Source organism: Pleuronectes platessa, chromosome 13, assembly GCF_947347685.1.
Source record: "Pleuronectes platessa chromosome 13, fPlePla1.1, whole genome shotgun sequence".
Classification (NCBI taxonomy): Eukaryota; Metazoa; Chordata; class Actinopteri; order Pleuronectiformes; family Pleuronectidae; genus Pleuronectes; species Pleuronectes platessa.
The window spans coordinates 23,809,825-23,834,947 of NC_070638.1; the positions used below are offsets into that span (position 1 = coordinate 23,809,825).

The following is a 25,123-nucleotide window of genomic DNA, read 5'->3' on the forward strand; positions in this document are numbered from 1 at the left end:
AAAAATGTCTTTGTCTCCTGTGCTTGTTTTTTTGTTTGCAGATACTGAAAAGGTTTTCCTTCAGTCCTTGGTCCCCTGAGATCTGTGACAGTCTGTTGTCTGACGAGGATTGATGCTCTCTGAACCACTGGCTAAACACGTTCACACATCCAATGTGCTGTGTTCACAGCTGCTCTGGTGTAGCCATATAGAAAATTGACTCTGATCAGCCAGGCCTGAAAAGGTGCAGAAGTTGAGATGTGTCCAAAAATGCAGGTCTCCTTGAGGCTGTCTGTCACCATCCAACCCAAGCGTCTATTGATTTGTGGTATTATCTTTCATGCTTCACCTGGCATCTGTGGGGCATGGTCAAGTGTAAAACACAAAAACTAAAACTGACATACAGACATTCGGACACACACAATTCCTCTAACACTTTGAATCCGTATCCTGTCTTTTCAAGCTTCTGAAAGAAGTCTTCATGCTAGATAAGGAAACAGGCCTAAAACAAACACAGCCTAATGTCTGTCGCTGCCTAACCCAAAGTCTTGACATTGTTATTGGCATAAGAAGCACATATTCACATGCAAATGTATACTCTAAATAATGCACACTATACATACATATAAAGGCATGTGCAAGGTCAAAGTATACCCCCCAACCTTCCCACCCACACGTTGCAAAAACGATTGTGCTAGTAGTGTGTGGGCTGCACAGCCTAAAGCTCTATGTGCATCCTCAGGCCGCAGCCATCCCTAACACTGATTAACCAAGCCTCAACTTCAAAAGCACAACCACTGAAACATTCACACGAATGTTCTTGGCAAAAAAAAACACTCATAAAGAAACTTTGAGGAAATGTCCAAGGAATATCTGCATGGGTAATGTTCATTTTGTTATTTTGCTTCACATTCAGCCATCCAGGACATTTTGTCCTCTGCTGCAGGCCATTGAGAAGAGGCACGCTGGGGTTTCGTATGCAGCCTAACATGTTGTTGATGTTGTAAGAATGAGTTGTTTGGGGAAAGTGTAAGAGCTGGGAATTATTTGCGATGTTTGATTTTAGAGTCTTGTGGGCAGTGACTCCTCAGTGCAGCAGTGGTATTTATCGAGTGTGCTTCAGCCAAGACTGGTGAGCTCTTCCTCACACTACAGGCCTCCTGCAACTCTCCTCATCTTGTCTGTGATGTCTGCGATGCCTCACATCACATTCACCACTGACATGAAGTAAGTTCAACACATTCAAACCGTTCACTTAGCCTAACATTGGCTGTACCTGTACTATGAAGCAGATGTCTCGTATAAGCAGATGAGAGAAGCAATGCAATATCTGTCAGTCAACTTGGGAAAAGTCACCTTCAAAGTGAAATGTAAGTAATGATCACACAAGTTTAATAAAAAAGAAGCTATTGTATTAATGGTTATGTAAAATAATGTTCAGGGTATGCTGTGTATAAACACAATTATATTAAGGTTATCATTTTTGTTTTAATCTGACGATGAATGTGATGCAGTTAAGTAATGTCAGTCTGTACTGTTCAGACTGTGCTGATAAGAGGAGTTGGTGTAGAAGTTATTCTGATTGAAATGTTCATTAATAATCATAAGACATATATAACAGGGTGTGTATCATTTTTTAATAAAAGACATCAGAGGCTTTAGTCTTTATTTCTCCTCGTGCTGTTCTGAGTTGTACTGATAGTATAAGTTAAAAGCATCAACACTGTCACAATCAGAATCTTTGATGACGAGTTCATATGAAGCTATAATAGTTATCATGTATTTATTTAGTCTGATAAAGTCCCCCTTTATATGTAAAACCACACGTGGACACATGAAAGGTCTGGAACAGTAAAACCATTGCACTCATCTATAAAAATATCTGCTACTCTTTATAGAAAGAGCAGTTGCCCAACTCCACCAGCACATGTCCAACCATGAGCTCTATGAACCCCTTCAATCCAGTTTCCGACCCCACCACAGCACAGAGAGGGCCCTCATCAAAATCACCAACGATATCCTCATCGCTGCTGACTCCGGCAGCAGCGAAACCCTCACTCATGCCTTCATCACCTCCCGCCTGGATTACTGTAATGGAGTCCTGTCCAGTGTACCAGACAACATCCTGAACAGACTTCAATATGTAGGCCTTAATCGACCTGTAAGCCAGTCTGGAAACATGTTTCCTCAAATCTGCAAGCAGAAAGCTTCAAGAATAGATCTCATCGTATTGTACACCTTGTCTGGACCTGAATCATAACCAATATTGGAAGGGATTAAAACTCTTTATTGTTTCTGTTTCCTGGTTGTCATCCTTGTGAGTCCACATAAAAACTATAACCTTAACAATGGCACAACCAAACAGATAAAAGTTGCTTGTAATTGTTTTGCTTGTAAGAGTTCTCAGGGTCTCTGTACGTATCTGCCAGGCAGCCAGACACTCAACACTGCCGTCTAGTTTCAGACAGAAATAAATTCCCCTTCATGTTGCTTGTATGCAACACAATCACGTTCCTAGGAGATCTGATGCAGAGGGAATTAAAACTAAGACAACCACTGTGCTTCATCCAGATCAACCTGACTGTGTAGCTTCATCTTCAGAAAATGTAGCAAAAGAGATAATATGCATGATACACAATGTCTATCCAGGAGGAATAGCATGAGCAGCTAGTTAGCAGAACAGCAGTGTTCAGATAACATTGAATAGTAGGTCCCTGGCACTTTTGAAGCCCGATACTCTTTGTGCGTTCACATACTCAGAAGTTCCCAAAGTTGTGAAGTCATTGTTCTGACTCTGATGTGTTCATGTGCTTTGAAGGCAGAATGTGGGAAAACATGGAGGCTGTAAAGAAAAAGTGTTGTATATATGTGTTTAGAGCATTTAAACAAACGCCTTGACAACACCTACCAAAATAAATGTATGTAAAAAAATATGATCATGTTTGAAAGTCATATAAATTATTTTAATAATTTAAACCTCATAAAAAGGTCTGTATTGAGTAAAAAGTTTTCTGCACTTTTGAGAGGTGGACATGAATTTTGCAAGCGACAAAAAACACTTGACTAGTTCACATTAGAAGCTGATCTTTTAGTGCTGATTGTAAGTTTATGATCATTGGTTTATACAGTGCTGACGTCAGGAACTCACCCACTCATGTACAACAAATGTCACTGACTGTTGTTGTTGTTGTAGTTGTTGTTCCTTCTTGAACTGTGGTTCACGTGAATTTTCCCGGCTGATTAGTTAGACACCACACAATTACCAAATGTGTAAAGGGCACAAAAAACAAAATTGACACACAAGCTTTTTTGTTGCTTGTGAAGCTGGCTTAATTACTATAGTGTATTTGTGCCATGCGATGGACGACTTAAAAATGCCTTTCTTTGTAGATAGACGTAGTCAACACTCACCACTGACACAAAATGTGAAACAAAAGCCATCTTGAGAACTAAAGGTGGATCGTGCCCAACCAGTAATTAAGGCCAGACTGTGAGTGTTTTATATATTGCACTGGCTGCTGTATAACTTTGAGAAGAAAACAAATCTTGACCTCTTGCAAACCGAAAACATAATTACACACTTCACCTTCATTAATAAGGTCTTGTGCAATCAGTCACAGATCAAATTAATACTCCACACTAAGAGTGGGCAGCCCCAATCCAACTGACCTTATCTTGTTGAACTCATTACTTTATAATTGGATTGGTAAAAACTGCTGGCATCATCAGTAAGCGTACAAATAGAAAACAGAAATATACTATTTGCCTTTAATTATGCAGTGGAGGGGGCATAACGTTTTCCTCCAAGTGGTTGTAAAAAAGAAAAGTGGCACCATGACAATAGCATGTCAAATTTGTTGTGATGCGCAAATCTGCATAAATCAGAAATAAAAGAGCATCTTAGGGGTAAGACTTACCCTGTGAGTAGTATATACCTCAATCAGGCAATTCACTTTTTAACATATCATTTCACAATGTCCCTAGCATATCAGACTATAAGAGTTTTAAATATTGTCTATAATAATAGGGGGCAGAGATAACTTGTAAAATGTGTTTTTGAACTATGCATGACGTCATTTTCAGACATTCTGTGACTTCTTCATGACATCACTTGTTATATGATGTCATGGGACAGGTTATAGTTTTGTGATCAATATAAGCTTTAAGATTGTCTTTCTAGTCCTATTACTTGCTGAGATATCTTGGAAATGTGTTGTTTGGACAATATTTTGAGATACCCTTCCACCGATATTGGAGAAAATCCATACTTTTACCAACGTATACCATACGTTGGTAAGATATTATGTAAGAACAACACACACACACAGAGAGCACTAAGGGTAACTCAGGGTATACTGTTCAGAGGCTATAGGTCAGTTCACACTGTTGCTGTGTGTTTGTAGTGTTCAGTGTTTCAGTTTGCCCAAAACGAATTAGTGGCTGAACAATCACTTATATAGATCATCTTTTTTCTTATATATAATTTGAGACATCCATACATTTATTTATTCATCAAACAACAATTTGCCCATTAGTTGTTTTGCATCGTTTTGTCACTGCAGCTATTTTGTACCTCTTTATCAGGTAATGAAATGATTCTGGAGCTGGTTGCATATTTAAATTAAAACCACACCCAGTTTGTCTCTCCTCGTGTTCATTGAGACGGGCTGAGACGGCATCTCCAGTTGAGGACATTGTCAGAGAGAGTGAGGAGAGCAGAATGTTTCAGAATTCATTGCAACTTTGTCAAGGTCTTAACCATGTGTATCTGTCAATCCTCTCAGTCACCTCAGCCCCGCCTGTCGAGTTTTAATCGTGAGAGACATTAGAGCAAAGAGGAGAATGATGCTACATTGACAAGTGTGTGTGTGTGGATTCACCGTCTATATCCAGCAAGCACCCCCCACCCCCACCCCAACTCACTCTGTTGGAGTTCACTGACCAGATGAAAAAGCTGTCACTGCCGCTGGGCCCCAATGTGTTCCCTGCCCTGTTCTCCTCTAATTCCCCCCCGACCACCCTCAATCTGCCTTCACCAGTTTTGACAAAAACGTCACAGGCATCTCCATGGGGAATTGCCATGCTGGTCAGAATAGAAAAAAAGACTGTGTCAAAAAGCTGAGCCATCCACAGGCTAACAAATATTCCTGTGTCAAAAAGTCCCGGCACTTCCACACACCAGGGCCTGCCATAACTTTCCCCCGCTTCTTCATTGAATTCAGAAAGGCAGACAAGCAGTCAATGCCTCCATATCAGATTTAGAATATGTGTTGCAGCTGTATCCATTTTAAATCAACTGAAGCAGCATTACACAATTTGATCCGATTAACCAGAACATCTTGGAGGACATATAGAACATCGGAAATACTCCTTATGAGCCTTGAAAATCTGCCAACAGCCTTTTTCAAAATTGATTCTAATTCTGCAGATGACATAGAAATCTAAATAACCATTCTGGGGACCACAACCCAGACAGGCTCTGAGATGGTACATTAAAAGATTGGATGTGCCAGAATTGTTTTTTAATAACGCAAGGACAAAACCGAAGTCATTTTTTGGAGACAAGGAAAAATATTCTTCGATTGGGTTACAAACCACAAACTTAGACAGAAATCTTGTGTTTTCATGGACTCAGACCTAAGTTTTAACAGACACTTTCATGTAATTTACACAATTAACCTTAAGAACATTTTGAGATTTTAGGGACCTATGTTTCAGCAAGAAAAACCCTTGCATGCTTTTGTCTTCAGTCACCTTCACAACTGTAATGGTGTGTTTATAAGTCACCTGAATAAAATTTAACAGATAATAAGTATTCAACAAATCAATGTGTCTTTTTCCAGAATTCCTGGATCCGCTCCCTTAATCAAACCCATCCCAAAGCTTGGATTCTTCCTTGTCCATTTCCCCACCCTTTCATAATGTTTCAATAAAGTCGGTTCATGATATTTGTGTTATCCTGCTAAAAGACAGACAAGCAACATTGGAAATATAACCTCCGTGGATAATTCAGTGAAGCTGCAACATAAAATTAAGATGGTCTCATCCCAACATTACACCCGATACAGTAAAATTATAATCCATATCTTCAGTGTTTGACTACATTCAACCATAAAGTCGGATGCAAGTGTAACATTTTATTTAGAATCATCAACACTAATTAAAAAAAAAGTCTGAGTGTTGTCTCCTTATTTAATCAAAGGAGTAAATATGTAATGAAATAAATTGTGTCATATTCAAGCTATGCAGGTCACATTGAACCTAGATCCTAGATGTTCTTATTTGAAAAACCACATATCCTGGTATGTCTCTCGAACCAGAGGTGACAGCACAAACATTGCACTGGCATACAAAGAGGGAAGCAGCCAAGGACTCCATTGAAATCAGTCCCTTTGAACTCTGATACCTGATGATATTTTGCGAGTGAAAAATGATTCAGGAATTTCTAAATCGCTGTCGCTCTATTCACTTCCAATCTAATGCAATCAGCAAAGCCAAGTATATCCCTGCTTTCATCCTTTTGATCAGAAGGAAAACAATTTACACTTTTTCATTTCAGAGGCAGTGTGAAATGAAAGCAGAATGAAGGAGAGTCAATGGAAAGGGCAAAAGACAGAGAGAGATTGGAAACAGTGGAGTGTTAGCGAATGGATGAAAAGCACTGAGCAAATTTCATTAAAGTGATCCATCATAAATGTGCTCCATACACACACACACACACACACACAGACATTCACACACACACACACACACACACACACACACACACACACACACACACACACACATACACTCATCTACACAGAATTACATGCCTCAAAGAGCTACTCCAAGAGCAACTAGAAGCTGATAACAGTTAGTTTTAGTTTACTGGACAGATTAAACATGAGCTTCAAGCCCAAAGAGGACATGTACATAAGTGTCACCACATAAATAACTGTTGGGATGCCCCCTGGGGAAGGAGCTCCCTTTGAATTACTTCTATAATTGTATAACCATACCCTGAGGAGTAATAAAGGGCATTTTCCAATTTCATGATGATGACGACCACACAAAATATTGTATTTGTTGTTTCCGATATTGTATTTACCAGTTTTATTGCAATTTTTTTTGTCACTTTCTGTTTAATTGTAAGAAGGATCCAAAAATATCCTCCGCAATCATAAATGTAATTATTGAATTTTTGGGGAAACATTCTGGTCTTGCTACAGCCAGTTTGCTGATATTCCATCCATAATTAAGAGCTGGGTGGAGACAGAGACACAAATGCTGACTAATGCAAATACAGCAGGGGAATGAATTTGCAAGGTGGTAGTTTCTAGTGAATAAATAATATACATATAGCAAAATCTGTATTTTGTGGATTCTTCAGTGAAAATGTGGCATTATTTCTTTAAGTATTGTTGCTGTTGAAGCTTTTCAATGCAGAGCAAAAAAAAATATTCAGCACCACTGAATGGTGGAGACAGAAAACACGAAATCTGGGCATATAAAGCTCTAATCAATAGAAATGCTTGACATTGAAGACAGACAATAGAGAAATTAAATCTTATTTTGGAATGCGAAAATACCCCATCATATAGTAAGCATTATTTCTTCCCTGAGAAGAGTTCTTTTTCTTACAATCTTCCTGTCTATTTGCTCCCATTACTATCTTTCTTTCGTCGAGAGCAAATTTCCTGCTGTGTTTTTGTTCATTCTCTTTTGTCTTCCCAATCTCTATTCCAGCCCTACACCAAGTATGCTGCTATACTTTTAATCTTTCTTTTTTCTCTTTTGTTCCTCCACTCTTCCCCTCTTCTGTCTGTGTTGCTACCTCCACTCATCGTCCCGCTGTCATCTCCTATGGGCTGTGGTCCAAACCGAAAGGATAGGATGGGAGAGATCAAAGCCTCCCGTTGCTCTCAGAGGCCACCAAGATCAAAGGGTGGATATATGAGCAGAGTCTCTCTCACACACATATATACACACATAGTGAATAAATCCCATTTCACATCTATACAGGAACACTGGTCCAACTGATGGTCTGAGGAAAAATCTTTTCAGGAGCTGAGTTTCCATTTGTGTGTTGGAAGAGTTATTGATTACACAATCTAATAGAAACTTTTTTCTTTTTCTTTTGTGTGGACTTTCAAAAATGTTCCACTAAATTTGATATATTATCATTAAAATCTCTTCTGTGTTTTTATTATGCACTGTCACCTTTAGGATGATACATATGAGGATTATTAATTATGTTGTTGCAGATAATGTAAAAGTAGTCATGTTTTATCAGAAGTGGGATAGTCTTTTTTTTAAATCTTTGATAAGCAGACTGAAGCAGTAGCCATACTACACAATCTTTGGCATCACCGTTCTGCAGGCATGATTTTCGGTTTATGATACCGATGCCTAACCATTCGGCCGACATGCTCTGTTTTATGTAATTTGCCACCTGGCAGTAAAATGCTGGATATTGTCCTGCACCAGGAAGGACCCAGGACCCACTAGACCAATGTAAGGTCTTTTAGTAGCTCTGAGGATTTCATCCCTATAGCTAACAGCAGTCAGGGTACTGCTAGCTATGACATGGAGGTCTGTGTGACCCTCCAAAGACTATCCTCCAGACCATCACTGACCCACTGACAAACCGGTCATGCTGAATGATGTTACAGGCAGCTTAGCGTTCACCACGGTTCTCCAGACACTTTCACGCCTGTCACATGTTCTCAGTGTGAACCTGCTCTCATCTGTGAAGAGAACCGGGCGCCAGTGGCCGTCCTGCCAATTTTGCTGTTCTCTGGCGAAAGCCAATTGAGCTGCACGGTGCTGCGAGTACAGGTGCCACTAGAGGACAGCAGGCCCTCATGCCACCCTCATGGAGTCTTTCTCTGACAGATGGTCAGAAACATGCACATCAGTAAACTGCTGCAGGTCATTTTGTAGAGCTCTGGCAGTGCTCCTCCTGTTCACACAAAAGCAGAGAAGAATCAGTCAGGAAGGAAAGGGAGGAGACATCGTCTGTAGCCATCACTTGTAAAACATTCCCTTGTTTGGGGGTGTCTTACTTTTGCCTCCTAATTGCACCTGTTGTCACTTTCATTTGCACCAAAGCAGGGGAAATTGATTCACAATCCCTTGTGCTTTTTTTTTTTAAATGGACAGATTGAAATCCCTGAAGTTTTAATAATAATAATTATTATATATATATATATACATAAAATACATTGATTAATAATAATGATATATATATATATATATCATTATTGATATATGATATATATATATATCATTATTATTACTTAATGTATTACTATATTACTTAAATCACAGAGCCACTGGCGTATTTTCTTACATAAATTATTCAAGATACATAAGTAATACTCATAGACAACATGACTAGAAAAAACGTTTAAATTACGTTGCTTCATAATGCTACATGTTTTCAGTGTATTTTACAGAGTGATTCATGTACATTTACCGTCTCTAAATCTGTAAATTCAACAGTTTCGCTTATAAAATGCGTCAAGCATTTAAAATAGATTTAATCAACCTTGCGTTAACCATGTATTGTCATCTTCATCATATTAAAGCTTTAACCCGTACGGAATGTTTGTTTTCATCCCGCTTGTTTCTGCACGGATATAAAAACAATCGGTGTCATTTCCGGGGAATATGTAAGCTCGCTCGTGCAGGTCGCACCGTGTCAGCATCTGGTTTTATGACCTGTCGCTGTGTGTATGTGTGTATGTGTGTGTCCCCGTGTCTGTCACTCTCTGTGTGTGTGCTGTAGGAGGACATAACACAACATTTATCACCTGAAGTCACGTCTATCGGTAACATCAGTGTGAGCGGAAGTTCCCCTCTGTCAAAATGAGCCGTGCACCGCTGAAAAGGGTCTACAAGGATCTGCCGGTGTGGATCGTGGAGGACCACAACGACGTAAGGCTGCACTGTTGTGTGTCCGCTGAACATGTACAGCTAGTTGTGTGTCTGTTTGTGTGTCCATACCCAGATTACTACAACGTTAGCTGAACAAACCCATTAAAAGCAGTCTGTATAGGAAGTTGGATTCCTCTGACCACAAACTACCCAGAGAAACATTCCCACACTGCATGATGTTTACCATGTGAATGACTATTGTTAGTGATATTATCATGTTGCTGCACATCACCTTCAGTTATCCTAATAATATTTGTTCTGAATAGCATCCTTCATACAAGTGTGTATCTCGAAGTGCTTTGCAAGAAATAAAACACACACTGAGTGTGGCACATGGACATAGAATGAATAAACATAAAACATAGAAAAAATACCAGAGCAAAGGTCACATAAGATGCAAAATAAAATAATATATATATATATATATAAATGAATAAAGTAAACCAGAAACAATGGAAAACTAGAATGGCACTCAGTAGAGCAAATACCTTCACAGAACCCATGCAGCAGTCCCCTTAAATTCAATCAAGCTGCACCAGATTGTTCACGCTGAGAGATATCACTTCTCTAAATACAAACATAACGTCCTTGATGGAGGTACAAAACAAGAATAATACATGTAATGTACAAAATGAAAGTAAAATAATTGCATAAGTACACACATTTCTGAGGGTATCGGACAAGTCAGAGTGAGTTAAAGGCTGAAGTGAAGAGAGATGTATTTAGCTTTCTGTTGGATTATGTGTAGTGAACTGACTTCTCTGGTTTCTATAGGCACTGTGACCCATACTTTTGGTGAGAAACTGACAAAGGCTGCTTTCCAGATATGGGAACCTCCAATAAACCAGCCACAGAGGATGAGTTAGAAATGTAGCTTGCTCTCAGACCCGGAAATCAATTGTTAATGCAACAAGAAACCAGTACAGAGCAGCTCAAAGCTTTATGTGCACATTTTCATTTGACGTTATAATAAGTTGTGCATTAGCTTTTGCCTTTGACCAGAATGCTATCAGGTGTTTAGGGTGAAATTATGTCGTGTCGGTTCCAGACACATCCATCCACTGCTCCTCCTTCATTACAGCTGTCTCTCAAACTTTAGATTACATCGCACCACCTTGTTGTCTCTTGAGGGCTGGTTTCCTCTCCTAGGGGAATTTAGTTCTCAATATTTTTAATGATTCAAATAAGAAAAGAGATGCAGTAATTATCTGTTGTCCATTCATCAATTAGTTGATTTAAAAAAATTGCAACTATTGAAGGAATTTTTTAATTCAGGTCTTTCATTCAGATTAACCAACACACCAAACGTGAAGATTTTTTGCCTTTATTTTATTTTTATGTTTGCAAATATACATCACATTCTGCTCTGGGTACCTGAGATGGCAATTTTCAACATCTCCTGGCGCAATGAATAAACAATTCTTAATCTTAATAATGAAAATAATTGTTAGTTGTGACCCTGGTGAGAAAGATCGAGATTTCTAATCAGATAAGCTTGAAATAGTCACAGTGGTCCTGAGAGTGTTGTGGAAGATAAAAAAGAATCTGTAACCAACTGATTCTGTGCCAAAAGTCTGCAGCAACCACTTGGGCTCTGGGCCAGATTTCTCCTCCAGATCAGAGGTAAATCATCATGGGCCTCCAGTAATATCTCTGCAGACGTATCAGCTTCTGCAGCTAAGTGCCTATATTTGCTCTGGCAAAGTGCAGCTTATTTATTGTATTGTTTTCTTTTCTGTGTCTTTGTAGTGCCAGTAACATGCTCATTACTGCTGAACTAACACTATGGTTGGCTGTTTTAACATTTCATCGGTAGCAGTAACAGAAATTGTAAATATTAACAATAGCTATTTGACATTCAAGACTCCCTAATGTAATTTTGACTGGCAGCACTAGCGATCCTGATAAAATATATCTACAATTCACTTCTCTTGAAACTTGATAATGACTTGTCAACTTTTACCGGTAACTTCTATTCAGACTTATTTAATGATAATTCTAAGCAGAAGGGCACTCCATCAAGGCCCAACAGCTTTTGTTTGGATGTGCACCAAATGCACACATTAAATATCAGTCCTCTAATCGTACCTGTTTTTTTCATCAAGATTCATGAATTATTCACTGAGAGATCAACAAAAATGTTTTAAAAAACCCACCTGATCTCACAATGCTTGAGAAATTGAAGAAAATTCAATCCTGGCTCCGCTCCCTGAATCAGATCCGCACCAAAATGTGATAAATTCTCCCCTGACCCATTGCACATCCTTCCACCGAGTTTCAGGTTAATCTGTCCACGTCCAGTAGTTTGTGAATAATCTTGCTAACAGATGAACAAACAACCACAGACAAAAAAAAAAACCTCCTTGGTGAGGGAAATAATTAATTACAACTCAACTCTCAATTATTCATAATGTTGATTCTTGATATCAATAGTTCATGACAATTCTTAAGAGTGGCCGTGTTCATTTTAGATGTTCACAATTATTCTTACATAAAAGATATCATCAATGAAATTGCATATCTTTAAAATTCAGCTCTGATTTGTCCAAATTTAATTATTAATCAATTAGCACACAATTATTCTGTTTAAATCTTCAACTGAAAATGGAATTTCCGACATCCAATTAAATTTCACATATCTAGAACTTCATTTCAAAGATATGTGAAGGGCACTACTAATAAGTGAAGGTTCCATTTTTATTAGTATCTTATATTTATTATCTTCAGTTCCTTTTGTCACTCGTAATTAGGGACGGGAATCGGCAGGGACCTCCTGATAGGATACAATCACGATACTTAGGTGGCGATACGATATGTATTCAATACTGTGGGTATTGCGATTCTGTAAGTATTGCGATTCGATATTATGATTTCTTGCGATTTTTTTTTTTTTAAATACTGGACCATGGAAAACAGTTGAATCATACCTTCAAGTACAAAACAGTCAAATTCACTTAGACCTTTAAACGTTTTATTTCAAATATTAACATTAACTTAATGACTGCCGGGCAGCCAATAGAGAAAATAAATAAAAATGTGCCCTATTATTGTATAGTCCCTGTCAACTGCACACAAACTGACAGATTAAGAAATGTATGCCACTAAGGCTACTTTTAAACATAAATAAAAGGTAAATTCAATAGAAGGAATAAAAGTTTACTTAAAATATAAAGTTTGAATTAAACAAAAAGTAGGCTATGCTTCACTGTTGTTTGCATGTAGGCTATGCAAAGCTAGTGCTTGGAAATGTTAAGATTCTTGTGAAAAAACAAGAGCTGGTCAACATGCTCTAGGTTGAGGCTGGTCCTCCCCCCAATATACCCCCCCCCCCCGTATAAAAACCAATAAATATATGTTTTAAAAAAAAAATGCCATAAATGACCTTGTTTCTAGTCGAATATGAATACCGGGGCTTACGGACACTTGGATGACACCACAGGAGCCGTATGGAGCCATCTTGTGTTCTCTCTGTTGTTGTACGTCTGATGATAAGTCCCTAATGTCTTTAGTTGTATTTGATTTAGCTGGTACTCTATTGACCCCTGAAACTCCAGAAGTGTTTTGTTGACTCTTACACTTCACCCACCCCTCCATCGGCATAGTGGTGAGTAGATAACGAGTGAATTATCGTTTTTGGGTGAACTACTCCTGTTAATATCTGTTAAGCCTGTCCACTGTATACCCCGCCTCTCAACTAGCGTCAGTTGGGACTGCCTCCATCTCTCTCTCAAAGGATTGTTTTTTTATCCCATGGTTTGATGGAAAAGTCTGTGCAATTTAGGGCACATATCCAAGTCTGTTGATATGTCCGAATTTGAAGTTGTTCCTGAAACGGAAATTACATTTAAGCTAGTTACAATCTTCTCACTAGTGAAAAGGAAAGTTGTCATTTCATTTATTTCAATGAATAAGTGAAATATATCTATATTTGTGTATGTGCCCTTCACAACCCTCAAAGGATAAGCATAATGACGTGGTCTATAATATTGTTACTAATCAGTACAGGACATGTGAAGATATCTATTGTAATGTGCCTGAATTGTTTTAAGAGATATCTTAATCACATTCCATTTGTGTTAAGTAATTAGTTAGGGCTAGTAAGTCCTTCATATTCAATATTAAACAGCTCAACAAAAAGTTAACAAAAAACATAACCTATGGTTTTGTAAGTATAAATGTTCTAAATTACCTCATAGTTTGAATGATATGTCTCAATAAAATGTTTCCATGAAAAGTTTTGAAGAATCATTTTAATTTGTCAACATATATATATATAATCAATGTCTAATAATATAATCAAGTTACTTGAATGGCTTATTTCACTGTGTCTTGAATAGGTGGTGTGTCACATCTACCGTGCTATTGCATCGAGGCACCTCCCAGACAAGAACATAAAGATGGTTCATTTGGACTCTCATCCGGATCTTCTTATCCCTGTCAACATGCCCGCTGACACAGTCTTTGATAAGGAGAGTCTGATCAGGTAGGATCAGTTTGGAACATACTGGATGTTACAATGCAGCTCAGTTCATTCTCTCCCACTGCCATGAGCTGTGAAAGAGGGCTACGTGGTTTGGACAGAGCACTCACACTGTGGGCTTGAATTGGAAATAAGTGCATGTTATTTATAGGTTTTCATATACTCAGCTGACTGTGGTGGTTTCCTCTTTGATCATACCTTCCCGCTTTATGTGAAATCCATATCCACAGAAAAAGTGTCAGAATGTCCATGTACGTACGTGGCCGTGTTTCAACAAACCAAAGAGCCACTGCTGTTCTCCCTGATCACAGGACCCCAATGCTTTACAATAGATCATCATTCTCTCAAACTAAAAATTACTTTCTATGAAGGAAGTGTGTCTCTAAATATGTTTTAGCAAAAGTTTACTGGTTGTAGTTGAGATCAGAGAAGGCAGAGCTCAAAGATGAGTGTGGTCCGATGCCAGCTTTGTGCTCATTCACATATTGACTGAATGTTTATGGCTTTGGTTGAACAATAACATGTTGTGTAGATGCCTACACAATATTAAATTCTATATTATTACACAGGTACTCAGTAATCACCCATAAGTTATAGATGGAAGACACAACAACTCCTAAAAGTGAGGCCAAATACTCTCACTTGCCCAAACTGCCTTTCATGAGGTCTTTACTACACACATGCACATGGAAGATGATTCTCAAAAGAACTCCTCAGTGGTAGTTTCCACTACAGTAGGTGTCTCCAGGACTACATTTTGCCTTGATGACACACACACGCACACATATACACACCCAAACACACACGTTTGTAGCCCCTTACCCTAACCTTAACCAGGTTAGGGTAGCATGGCTGCATCCATACTAACCTAAACCAAGTCTTAGCCCTCAAACGGTCCACTGAAAAAGTGAGGCCCGGTCAAATTGTCCTCACTCTGTAATGTCTTTGCTTAAAATGGTCCTGACAAAGGTACCGATAACCTTCCAATAACCTATTCATCTTGATATCTTCTTTTTCATAATAGAAGCATATATAAAAAAAACGACATAGATATAAAGTTACCTTGTGTCCCGTGACCTTAACCTAAATTCAAGTCTTAACCCTTTGAAAGTGGGTCAGAAAGTGAGGACTGTTCCCTAAATGCCCTGGCTCCGTAGGTTCTCGGTTCAAAATGCTCCTTACAAAAATATCTGTACAAGTGCACACACGTACACATACAGCTGGTATTGATTTAAATTACTAGGTGAGAATTATAGCAGGTAATAATGTTGCCATAGTGCCAATTCAATTGTGAACAAATTTAGCCACTGATCGTAGAAAAGATTAAGATAAAACCTTAATTTCTTCCATGAGCTGTATGTCACAGCCACAGCAACAGCCACAGCTGTAGTGTTAGCTGTGGCTGTGCCGAAAAACAGGCCGCATCAATGGGCCACATTACAAAAAACTACCTTCCTGTGGTTTTTAGAACCCCAAACTGCTCAAGCCTGTCCCCCCAGCTGTGGAGCTACGCCTCCCAGTGTGAAAATCCCCAATCCACAATAATGGGTCTCTCTGAACATTTTTCATGTCACTTTTTGTTTTTTCAAGCACCACAAACAAAGTTTCATTCACCTCTATTATACTTGGTTGAGGGTAGAGAGAGAGATACCTTAAAACCTGCAGTATCACAGTTGGACTGCTGTCCTTTATGGCTGTTTTCCTCTCAACAAGTATGTTCTGAGATACTACTTGCTCCAGTGTCTTGCAGCAGTGCACAGGTGTGTGTTGGACCATGACAATTGGCATTTGGGGTAATATTTCCTCTTTTTTTCCCTCCAGTGAGTTAAGTATAGAAAACTGGATAATGCCCATGGTCTATGCCGGCCATGTGTCCTGGGTAGCATGGCTGCATCCATACTGGGCCCAGCAGATCCGAGAAGGAGAGCACAGGATGTCTGTGGGCAGAGACTCATCCACCACCACCATCAGGTAGGGTCACACTGCAACACAAACATCCTGGATTTCTTCATAAAGCTGTCATGATTTTACTTTTAGCATAATCTTTATTAACCTTCTCCCAATCTCTGTGTCTCTGTTTCCCCCTGTCTGTCTTGGTCCTCTCCTGTCTGTGCAGAGTGACCAGTACAGACGACTACTTCCTCAGTGATGGTCTTTATGTTTGTGAGGAGCAGCTGGAAAACTCTAAACCTCTTAGACTGAACGTGGTCAAAGTCAATCCGGTCAAAGCAGGTCATTCATTACTCACAGGTTTGTACCTGGAGTATATTGTGAGAAGATGTACAAGATATGAGGAGGTGATGTGTTCAATTGATACATTTGATGATTGAGCAGATTTTTGGACAGTGTTGAATCTCCCATCATTACAATCAAAGGTCCTTTTCATAAATGGACTTTTTGTATGTTATTAAGAGATCACCCGTATTTGATATGTGGCTGATCACATCAGATTTTCTTTTTAGCTAAACATTCAGATAATTCTAAACCATACATGTCAGTCTCAAAGGGACCGGAGCTGTGTGTGACACTGTGGTGTCCCCTCTTAATGATTATGAAGAACTGCATGTACTCAATAGATTTCGTCCTTTGAAAGAGTGAAACCCTTCGGATCAGTGCAGGCTGATAAGTGCTAAATACTGTTTTTGCTGAAAGTAAACGTACACAGCACAATTTCATGTGCGCCAAACTCACAGGTACACAGAGAGGGCAGGTGTTGTGCTGAGGTCTGCCCGCCTGCTGAGGACAGTATAAACTTCATGGATTTTTTTGACCACAGAGAGAGAACAACATCAGGGCAAAGAGCAGTGCACACAGGTTTGCATTGTAAATCGTTGATGTTAGGAGAGATGTAAAATAATACACCAGATCATCACGAATCTGGAGGGGGGAACAAAGCAGTTAGGGTAATTAATGGGAAACACTGTTTTTCTTTTTGAATGCCTTTTGCTAAATGAAAGCTGGCCAATGTGCTTCACCTCGAGTGTTTGATACACACAAGGAAAATATATATTTCCTAAAATTTCATGAGCAATCTGTGAAAACTCTACTCCATGCGACTGAAATTGTGTCAGCTACAGAACTGTTCTATGCTGTTAAAGATATATTCTCACTGTGCATGGTCTTCAGCGTTGAACCATCCTCTTTTCCAACGCAAGAGTTGTAGCTGTTGTCCTCTTTCTTCTTACAGTAAATAAAAGTAATGTGCCTTTATGGCACCCACTCTTATCACTCAGACAATGTGTTACTTTGAGAATCCAAAAAGAAAAGAAAGATATTCAGAAAATAAACTGGTAGTATTTATACTGCATGCATTATATTGTTCAGGTTATTGAGGTGTTATGTCCATCCCCTATATATATATATATATATATATATTTATAAATATATTACATTTTCTTTTCTTTGTTTTGTATTATTACTTTATTGATTTTTCTCCATCTATTCACTTTTGATTATTCTATTCAACTTTATTTGGATGGTGCTAAATAATGATATGCAGTATCTCAAAGCACTTAACATAAAGGGTCAAGACCTTAAAAATTATAGAGAGACCAAAGAGATCCCACAATGAGCAGCACTTTGGCGACTCTAGAGAGAAAAAACTCCCTCATTAGCTGGAAAAATGCTCCAGCAGAACCAGTCTCAATGTGGTCAGCCATCTGCCTCGACCGAAATGGGGAAAAGAGGGGAGAGATCAGAGAGAGATAGGCGGGAGGGGGAGAGAGAGGAAAATGGTTACTCTCCTTTTATTTGTATTCTTCCTTATGTTCATCATTTCTTTCTCCCCTGTGTCCTATCATTTCTTTATCATATCTTTGATTCATCCAGCCCAGTAAGGAGGAAGGAAAGGTGTTCTTACACAGCCTTATGCTGCCTCTTCTAACCTTTCATTTCAGAAAAGAAAACCCAGGAGGACACAGAGGGGTTGTTCATGAAGAGACGCAGGACAGAGAGCAGTAAGGCAGGCGAAGCCAGCTCCTCTGAGACCCCGTCGTCTGCCACAGTCCTGCCAGCAGAGAGCAGCAACATCATTGCAGAAGAGTCCAGCGCTGGGACTCGCTTGGGAGATGATCCTGATGAGGATAAAGAGGAAGGATCAACCAGTTATGTTGTTAAGAGAATATCTCCATGTCTAAGTGAGACAGAGCCATACATCCTTGACATTGATTTGGATTTCTTCTCCTGTAAGAATCCCTTTAAGGAAATGTATACACAGGTACGTTCGTTGACTCCACTCCATAATCCCCTACAGAGCTCTGCAACATACTTTTTATGTAGTCATGTGTTCAATTGCAGAGAGTTTTTACTGCCACTTGAAACCTTTCTTAATTAGGTTTGATGAAAGTTACTTTTTTAACAGCGTTACCAAGACGCTGGAATTTCAGTTAGAATTGACTTAATAATGATCTCATACAGGGATGGATCCTGATTCTGTATCACCTTTATGGGCAGTATGTTGAAGACATCAGATATTAGTCATATTAAATGGATGGTTCACCCAAAAATTTAAATTTACTCATTATCTACTCACCACTATGCTGATTTAGGGGTGGGTGAAGTGTTTGATTCCACAAAACACTTTTGGAGAAAATAACCAAAGTGTTATTATTCTCCCAAGGGGCGCGAGGCGAGATCAGCGAGCACTTTATTCATAATTTGACTTTGTCTGTTTGCCTGACTCTGTCTTGTCCCTGTGTCCAGGAAGAGTACGCCATCATGAAGGAGCTCTATCGCTTCACAGGACCCAGCCCTGATGCTGATAAGGTCAGACACGTTTCTATTTCTTTATGGCCACATTCTTTCAGGCGAACGGCCACACTCTTTCAGGTGACCACAAATTGTAGGACAATAAACATAGTTTGAACATGTTTGAACATATAGGAAAATACTAGTGTACCTGTGCAACCCAAGTGGGTAAGGAAGAATATATAAGTCTCTCTATATGTAACTTTGACTACTTGTGGTTGTTCAAGTAGTAGTACATAATGTGGGTATATATGGTCATACAGAGTGTAAACTGTTGGTATTTTCCTTGTCGCTATTTCTTTATTAGTGTTACTATTTTTTCTATGAACTTTAATTCATAAGTTTATTCATTTGGAAATGTTCCTCTGAGGTTCTGCTCCATGTCGACTTGATGGCATCAGACCATCATCAGATCTGTCAGCTGCACGGTCTTGCTGCCAGTCTCTTGTTCTACCACATCACAAAGGTGTTCTGTTTGACGGACAATGACACGCCAGAGAGTTCACTGACTTCCCAGTGGAGCCGCTGTGATGTGGGGGAACAGGAGACTAGCAGCAGGAATGTGCAGCAGACAGATCTGCGGAGATGATGTGATCTCATCATGTTGATGGAGCAGAACTCAGCGGAAAATTTGCATAAAGAACTGATGCTGTTTAGAGCAAAGGTCTGTCAGTATGTTTGTGAGAGGCAAGACACAGCAAATGTGTGTGTAATAGTTTAATAATAAAAAAAATGTATATAACATTTGTATATTTTAGATATACAACATAATCCTATGAAGCAGACACTCCAATTAACTCCTTATTTCACCCACTGAAAGTTTGTATTATCTAATAGTCTACACTCACATTTAGTTACTTCAGGAGCACAAGCTTTTTTTTCCTCCTTGGAGCTGCAGTGATTTGTCCTATTTCAGGAATCGTACCACAATGACTGAACAGAAAAATTTGTTTAGTGTTTGTTTAGATAATTATCATTGAGTTGTATGTGTACAGATATACTGTGTGTGTGTGTGTGTGTGTGTGTGTGTGTGTCTGTCTAGGAGGAGCTCGATGACTGTGTGTACCGTCGTATACATCAGTTAGAGGACCTGGAAGCAGCATTTGCAGATTTTCTACAGGACGACGGGGAAGAGACAGTTAAATTTTGGGCAGGTAACCCCAGGTAAAGCTTCTCTGGATTCACTTCACTGTTATACCATGCTGCATTATTGTGTACTTTTTAATCACAATTAAACACATGTGAAATTGTTTCAAATGTACGTAAAATGTCACCTAAATTTGAAGCTAATGTAATTCTTATAAGAGCTGTGTGGGAAAGTGGCTAATGTATAAAAACACCTCACAACTTTTCTTACTAACACCTTTTCTGTTTAAGAGTCTCCATATTCAACAGATGAGGGGAAACAAACTTGAATCTCTGCCTTTACATGTCAGACAGTAAAGCTGATGGAATTCAGCAGAAGGAGTCTGCCTTCATGCCTTTCTAACAGGATATAAAACACCCTAACCCAATTGGCAAAAAGCCAATTGTTAGTGGGTGTAGGTTGCTTTTTTGACCAGTGGCAAAGGGACTATAAATCTTTTCACAACAGTAACTGTAAGCCAGAAGCTCAGAGCAGGAAACCTGGAAAAAATCAAACACATCATTAAATTAAACGGGCACACAAGAAAAAATATAAGTAAACTAAAACTGTAAGATATGAAAATTAAAAGACTACAACACATTATCCAGTTTTAATTTAAGTAAGGACATTGTTTGTTTTACACTTTATATATTGCTTGTCCGGGCTCTTAATCTGAAATATAATCTCTGTGTGCTGACCTCGAATTTGAGGCTAGGAAATAAGTGCTGACAATGGCATTTACATTACTTTCCGCTCACCTACCAATACTGCAATATGGCGTGTTTTAGAGAAAATGAAACAAAATGACATGATGAGTATTGTAAATTTCTGTTCACACAGACATTAAATGTCAAAAGATTTCAGACCTCTAGAACTGTATTTGAGTGGAACACCGTTCAGTTATTAATATTATTCATGACTCCTGTGCTTTGTATCAAAATGTCTGCTGTGAAGGCGGCCTATAGTATTCATGTTACGTTTGGGGTGAAAGTCGTCCAGCTCCGACAGCTGCAACAAAAGGAACCAGTGGAAATAGTATCTGTAAACACCCACAACCTGTCAAACTAAGTGAAAACGTGTGTGGCTGGATCACGGTGCAGTGGGAGGATTGTGCAGTGACTATTCTCTTTGTCTAACAGACACTCAGGTTCCTTGTTCATAAAAATAGTTTTCATAAAAAGTTAAAATAATAATCATACTAATTTTACATCATAACTCAGTGAGTCATAACTGTCACTCAGTGAGAGCTCAAAGTAGTGCACTTGTTATGGTGGGAATTTATTCAAAGCATTAGGTATATAGATCATGAAACCATTATAAGAATTCAGTCACTCTGATAAAATGACAGAAGATTGGGGATTGATTCTGGACGAGGTCAGAGTGTGTGATCTGACTTGCTTTGTGTTTTCAGAATGGCTTCATTAGCCCAACTGGTTTTCAGTTTGAAGTCAAGAAACCCGAAGCCCGACTACGAGATGGTAAGAATAAGGTTATTCACTGTTCTGTGATCTGCTCGGTGAATGTGCAAATGCTGCAGCAGCCACCATGACATATCAAAGTCATAGCTGTAGTATTGATAAACGATTATGCTGTGTTATTATACTGTGTAAAGGTACAAACACACCCACACAATTGTTTATTTTACCCAATGACATGAGTCATGACATGAATCCATTGAAGTCTGTCTCCTAGATCTGATCTTACTGACTAATCCGTTAATAATGTTTTATTATTTATTTAACCTTTGACTGCACTTATATGGTGTAATCTTCAAGCTGCTTTAAATTGATTTGTTTGCCTTCAATTCTTCATTTATAATTATTATCATTGTTTTTTGTCATTATTATTATTAATTGTGGTTTGGAGTGAAATATCTTGACAGCTATTGGATGGATTGCAATGAAATTTTCCTTATGATTTTGTTAATTATTTATAAGCAGATACATGCAGCATAATAATCCTTCCATGTTTTGTTCCTCACCCTGACTCTCGCTCTATTCCTCCCTTCACGTCTGATCTGCTCTCCGTCTCCTGTCTGCCCCACCTGTTCTCTCTCAGGTCCATCAGGCGGGGTTAACCTGTGACACTGTTGAGCTGCCTCATCACATCAGCACTGAGGAAGAGATCGACAGACTCATCACAGCTGTACAGCTGTTTCTGACACCTCTGCCCAGACCTACACTGGTCACTGTGTCCAGGTAAATGACACAACACACAAGCTGGAGTTGGATTTTTTTCAATCAAGCCGATCTTGGAAATAGTTGTAGTTGAGAAAGCGAGGTTAAATGTTCTTGTATGTGTCTGTGTTTTCAGGTCCAGTCTAGATGAATACTGCCCAGTAGAACAGGTGGATTCAGTCCAGAGCAGAATGCTGGCTGTACTGGAGGCACTGTATGGTCCATTGGACTTACACAAAGACTATAAACACAGCAGCACAGAGACTCAGGACTGCCAACCACAGGCCTCTTAACAAACACAAACATACATGTGTCACTCTCAGATGTTGTGCATGTTTGTATGATAAAGACAATCACAGGAAAAATGACACATCAGATGCTGCTGCACTGAGTCCTATGTGTTGAGATGTGTTTTGTCCAATAGGTGTCACTTTGAGGCACTTTGTCATGTAGTATTATTTGAAGTGGCCAGAAGTTGATCATCCTGGATTTAGTTTTTGCAGAAGTTATAGTTTCTGTGCACAGAAAAAAACAAATGACTGTGAAAATACATGTTAAAAGATAACTGGTCTTATTCAGTTTTTTCCTCATAGTAGACAAATCCCATGTGGAGACCAAAAGCTGCCCTGATCGTTACTACTAACAAGTATTGTGTGTGTATCAAAGCCTATTTCATGTTATTCCTCTGTGCCTAGAGCTTCCTTGTTGTGTAAAACATCAGTGAGCGACAATGTTGCACTGGGTAACATGCTCTTTCATCACTGTGAACACAAATACTGTAGCGTATTTTGACACACACTGTCCTGCTGTTGGAAACCCTAGCAGCAACATGTATTCATCTGCCACTGAGAATAGTGTCCAACAGATGCTGCATTTCCAACTGTCTGAGTCAAGTTTGCAAAAAATGGCAGAGCCAGCTGTTACAGGAAATTCTTTTTACAAACAGTGGAGAAATGAGAAACTTTTGTTGTCTTTTCATGAGATTTGTGATCATAACAAAACAGGTTTCCAGCTTCATTCATTCGTATTTGTCATACCTCTGTCTATAACAGTAACGTCTGTGCAGTTTTGTTTTGTTAAACTGTATTAAACCTGTTTGAATATGGACCACGGTGATCCTCCTTGTTTTCTTTCACTGATGCCGTAATGATATTCTGCTTCTTTGTTGTGCAAATGTCAAAACAACGATGAGATTCTCCGAAGCAGCTCCGAAGTGATGGGTTCGAAAACTGGCGCGTTCATTTCTGAATCCTCCTTTAACCTTCTCTAAACTAACACCAGATAAGTATTTAAGGCAGAGTTTTATGGGAAGAAATTCCTCAGCTGGCTTTAATATATCAGGCCACAACTTCAGCTGCAACACAATGAAAAAAACGAGCTCTGCTCCATGAGAGTGGGGATTTTCCATTGCCACAAGAAATACAATTAATTTAATTTTTTCTATTTAATTGTTTCCAAACACATTTTAGCTGTCCCACTTTATCAAACATGATTTATATTGATCATCTAGGACAGTAATTTGAGTTCTTCAGATGGGGGAATATGTACTAAGGGACTTCCTGAAGTAGAAAAGAAAGAAAGATAAACTAAACAGATGTAATTTATGGTCTGCAGTTGTCAGACAGGAGTTAATGGTAAATCCAGTCTGTCCCTGTCTGTTTAAACTGATCTTGTCTGGTTAGTTAACTAGCACATAATCAGTTGGCTCTCTAAACAACAGAGATGATCCAAAAGCACAGAAGAAGTCCTGTGGTCTGCAGCAACTGGTTTCACCAAACATCTGGAGACGGCAATGGGTATTCGAGGATGATTATGGTCTCTAGCCCCAATAGAAAGAATAATCTGTTTTTGTTGGTTTTGCCTGCTGTTGATTGAATTAGATAAAAAAAAAGGTATGTATATTATAGTTACTTTATTTGGGCTAGGGTTCTCTATGAAAAGAAATATAGCTTTTATAAATCAATATGAATGAATGACAGATTACCAAGTGACCCAGATTATCAAATTCATTATTTTTGACCCAAAGATCACTAAAAGCTGTGTCATGTCTCCTCTGAGTACGTTATCTCCGATTTTACTTCTGGTGTGGTAAGAAAACATCGTAAGGATTACAGAAAGGTATAATGTGTTGATCTAATGTGTAAAAGATAATGGACTCAATCGTAAAAGTCAACTTGCTAAAATATCCCAGTTTACCCAAATTCACCCCCTAGAAATCATTTCTCCACTAGAGAGCCCTTTATTTATTAGTGTAAAATGTCCCACTCAGCACATATGTTGGTAACAGTTCTTTTGAATTAAGGGAATCTTTATCAATCCCTAATGTGATCAATATAAACATAGTGATCCATTTTGGAAAGCTCTCAGTCGTTGATATTGGTACTGGCCTCAGAACAGTATGGGTCAGCCTCTGCTCAGTGACCACTCAAAACAAATTAGTCTTTGAAACAGAAAGTCAATATTTCAGTGCTGTCCCTGTAGCAGGAGTAACATATTCATATTGCCTGTTTCCCAAATAGATCTAACAAGAGCAGAAGTGAGATACTTTGAAAGTGTGTGTGAAAAGGAATGTAATATAAACCAATAACAAGTGCAGTCTCATTGCTATACACACCTACACTGGAGAAACTAATCTAATTTAATTTAATCTTAATATTGAGCTACTGATTAAAAAAAACTGTTTTTTCATTAAAA

The 25,123-nt window shown here is 38.8% G+C and overlaps 1 protein-coding gene across 3 annotated transcripts; it reads left to right on the forward strand.

Moving 5' to 3' along the window:
- The first annotated feature begins 9,622 nt into the window (after positions 1–9,622).
- Positions 9,623–23,536, forward strand: c13h5orf22 (chromosome 13 C5orf22 homolog). Of its 3 annotated transcripts, XM_053438781.1 has the most exons (12): positions 9,623–9,900; positions 11,474–11,523; positions 13,425–13,504; positions 14,238–14,383; positions 16,202–16,351; positions 16,497–16,630; positions 18,277–18,596; positions 19,082–19,144; positions 20,169–20,290; positions 21,664–21,730; positions 22,311–22,450; positions 22,566–23,536. In XM_053438781.1, the coding sequence occupies exons 4-12, from the start codon at positions 14,298–14,300 to the stop codon at positions 22,720–22,722; spliced, it is 1,239 nt and encodes a 412-aa protein (XP_053294756.1). In that variant the 5' UTR covers positions 9,623–9,900; positions 11,474–11,523; positions 13,425–13,504; positions 14,238–14,297; the 3' UTR covers positions 22,723–23,536. The 3 variants fall into 3 exon arrangements, with proteins under 3 accessions (XP_053294756.1, XP_053294755.1, XP_053294757.1); XM_053438780.1 differs by lacking the exons at positions 11,474–11,523; positions 13,425–13,504; XM_053438782.1 differs by lacking the exons at positions 9,623–9,900; positions 11,474–11,523 and having other exon boundaries at positions 13,330–13,504.
- Positions 23,537–25,123: the final 1,587 nt, after the last annotated feature.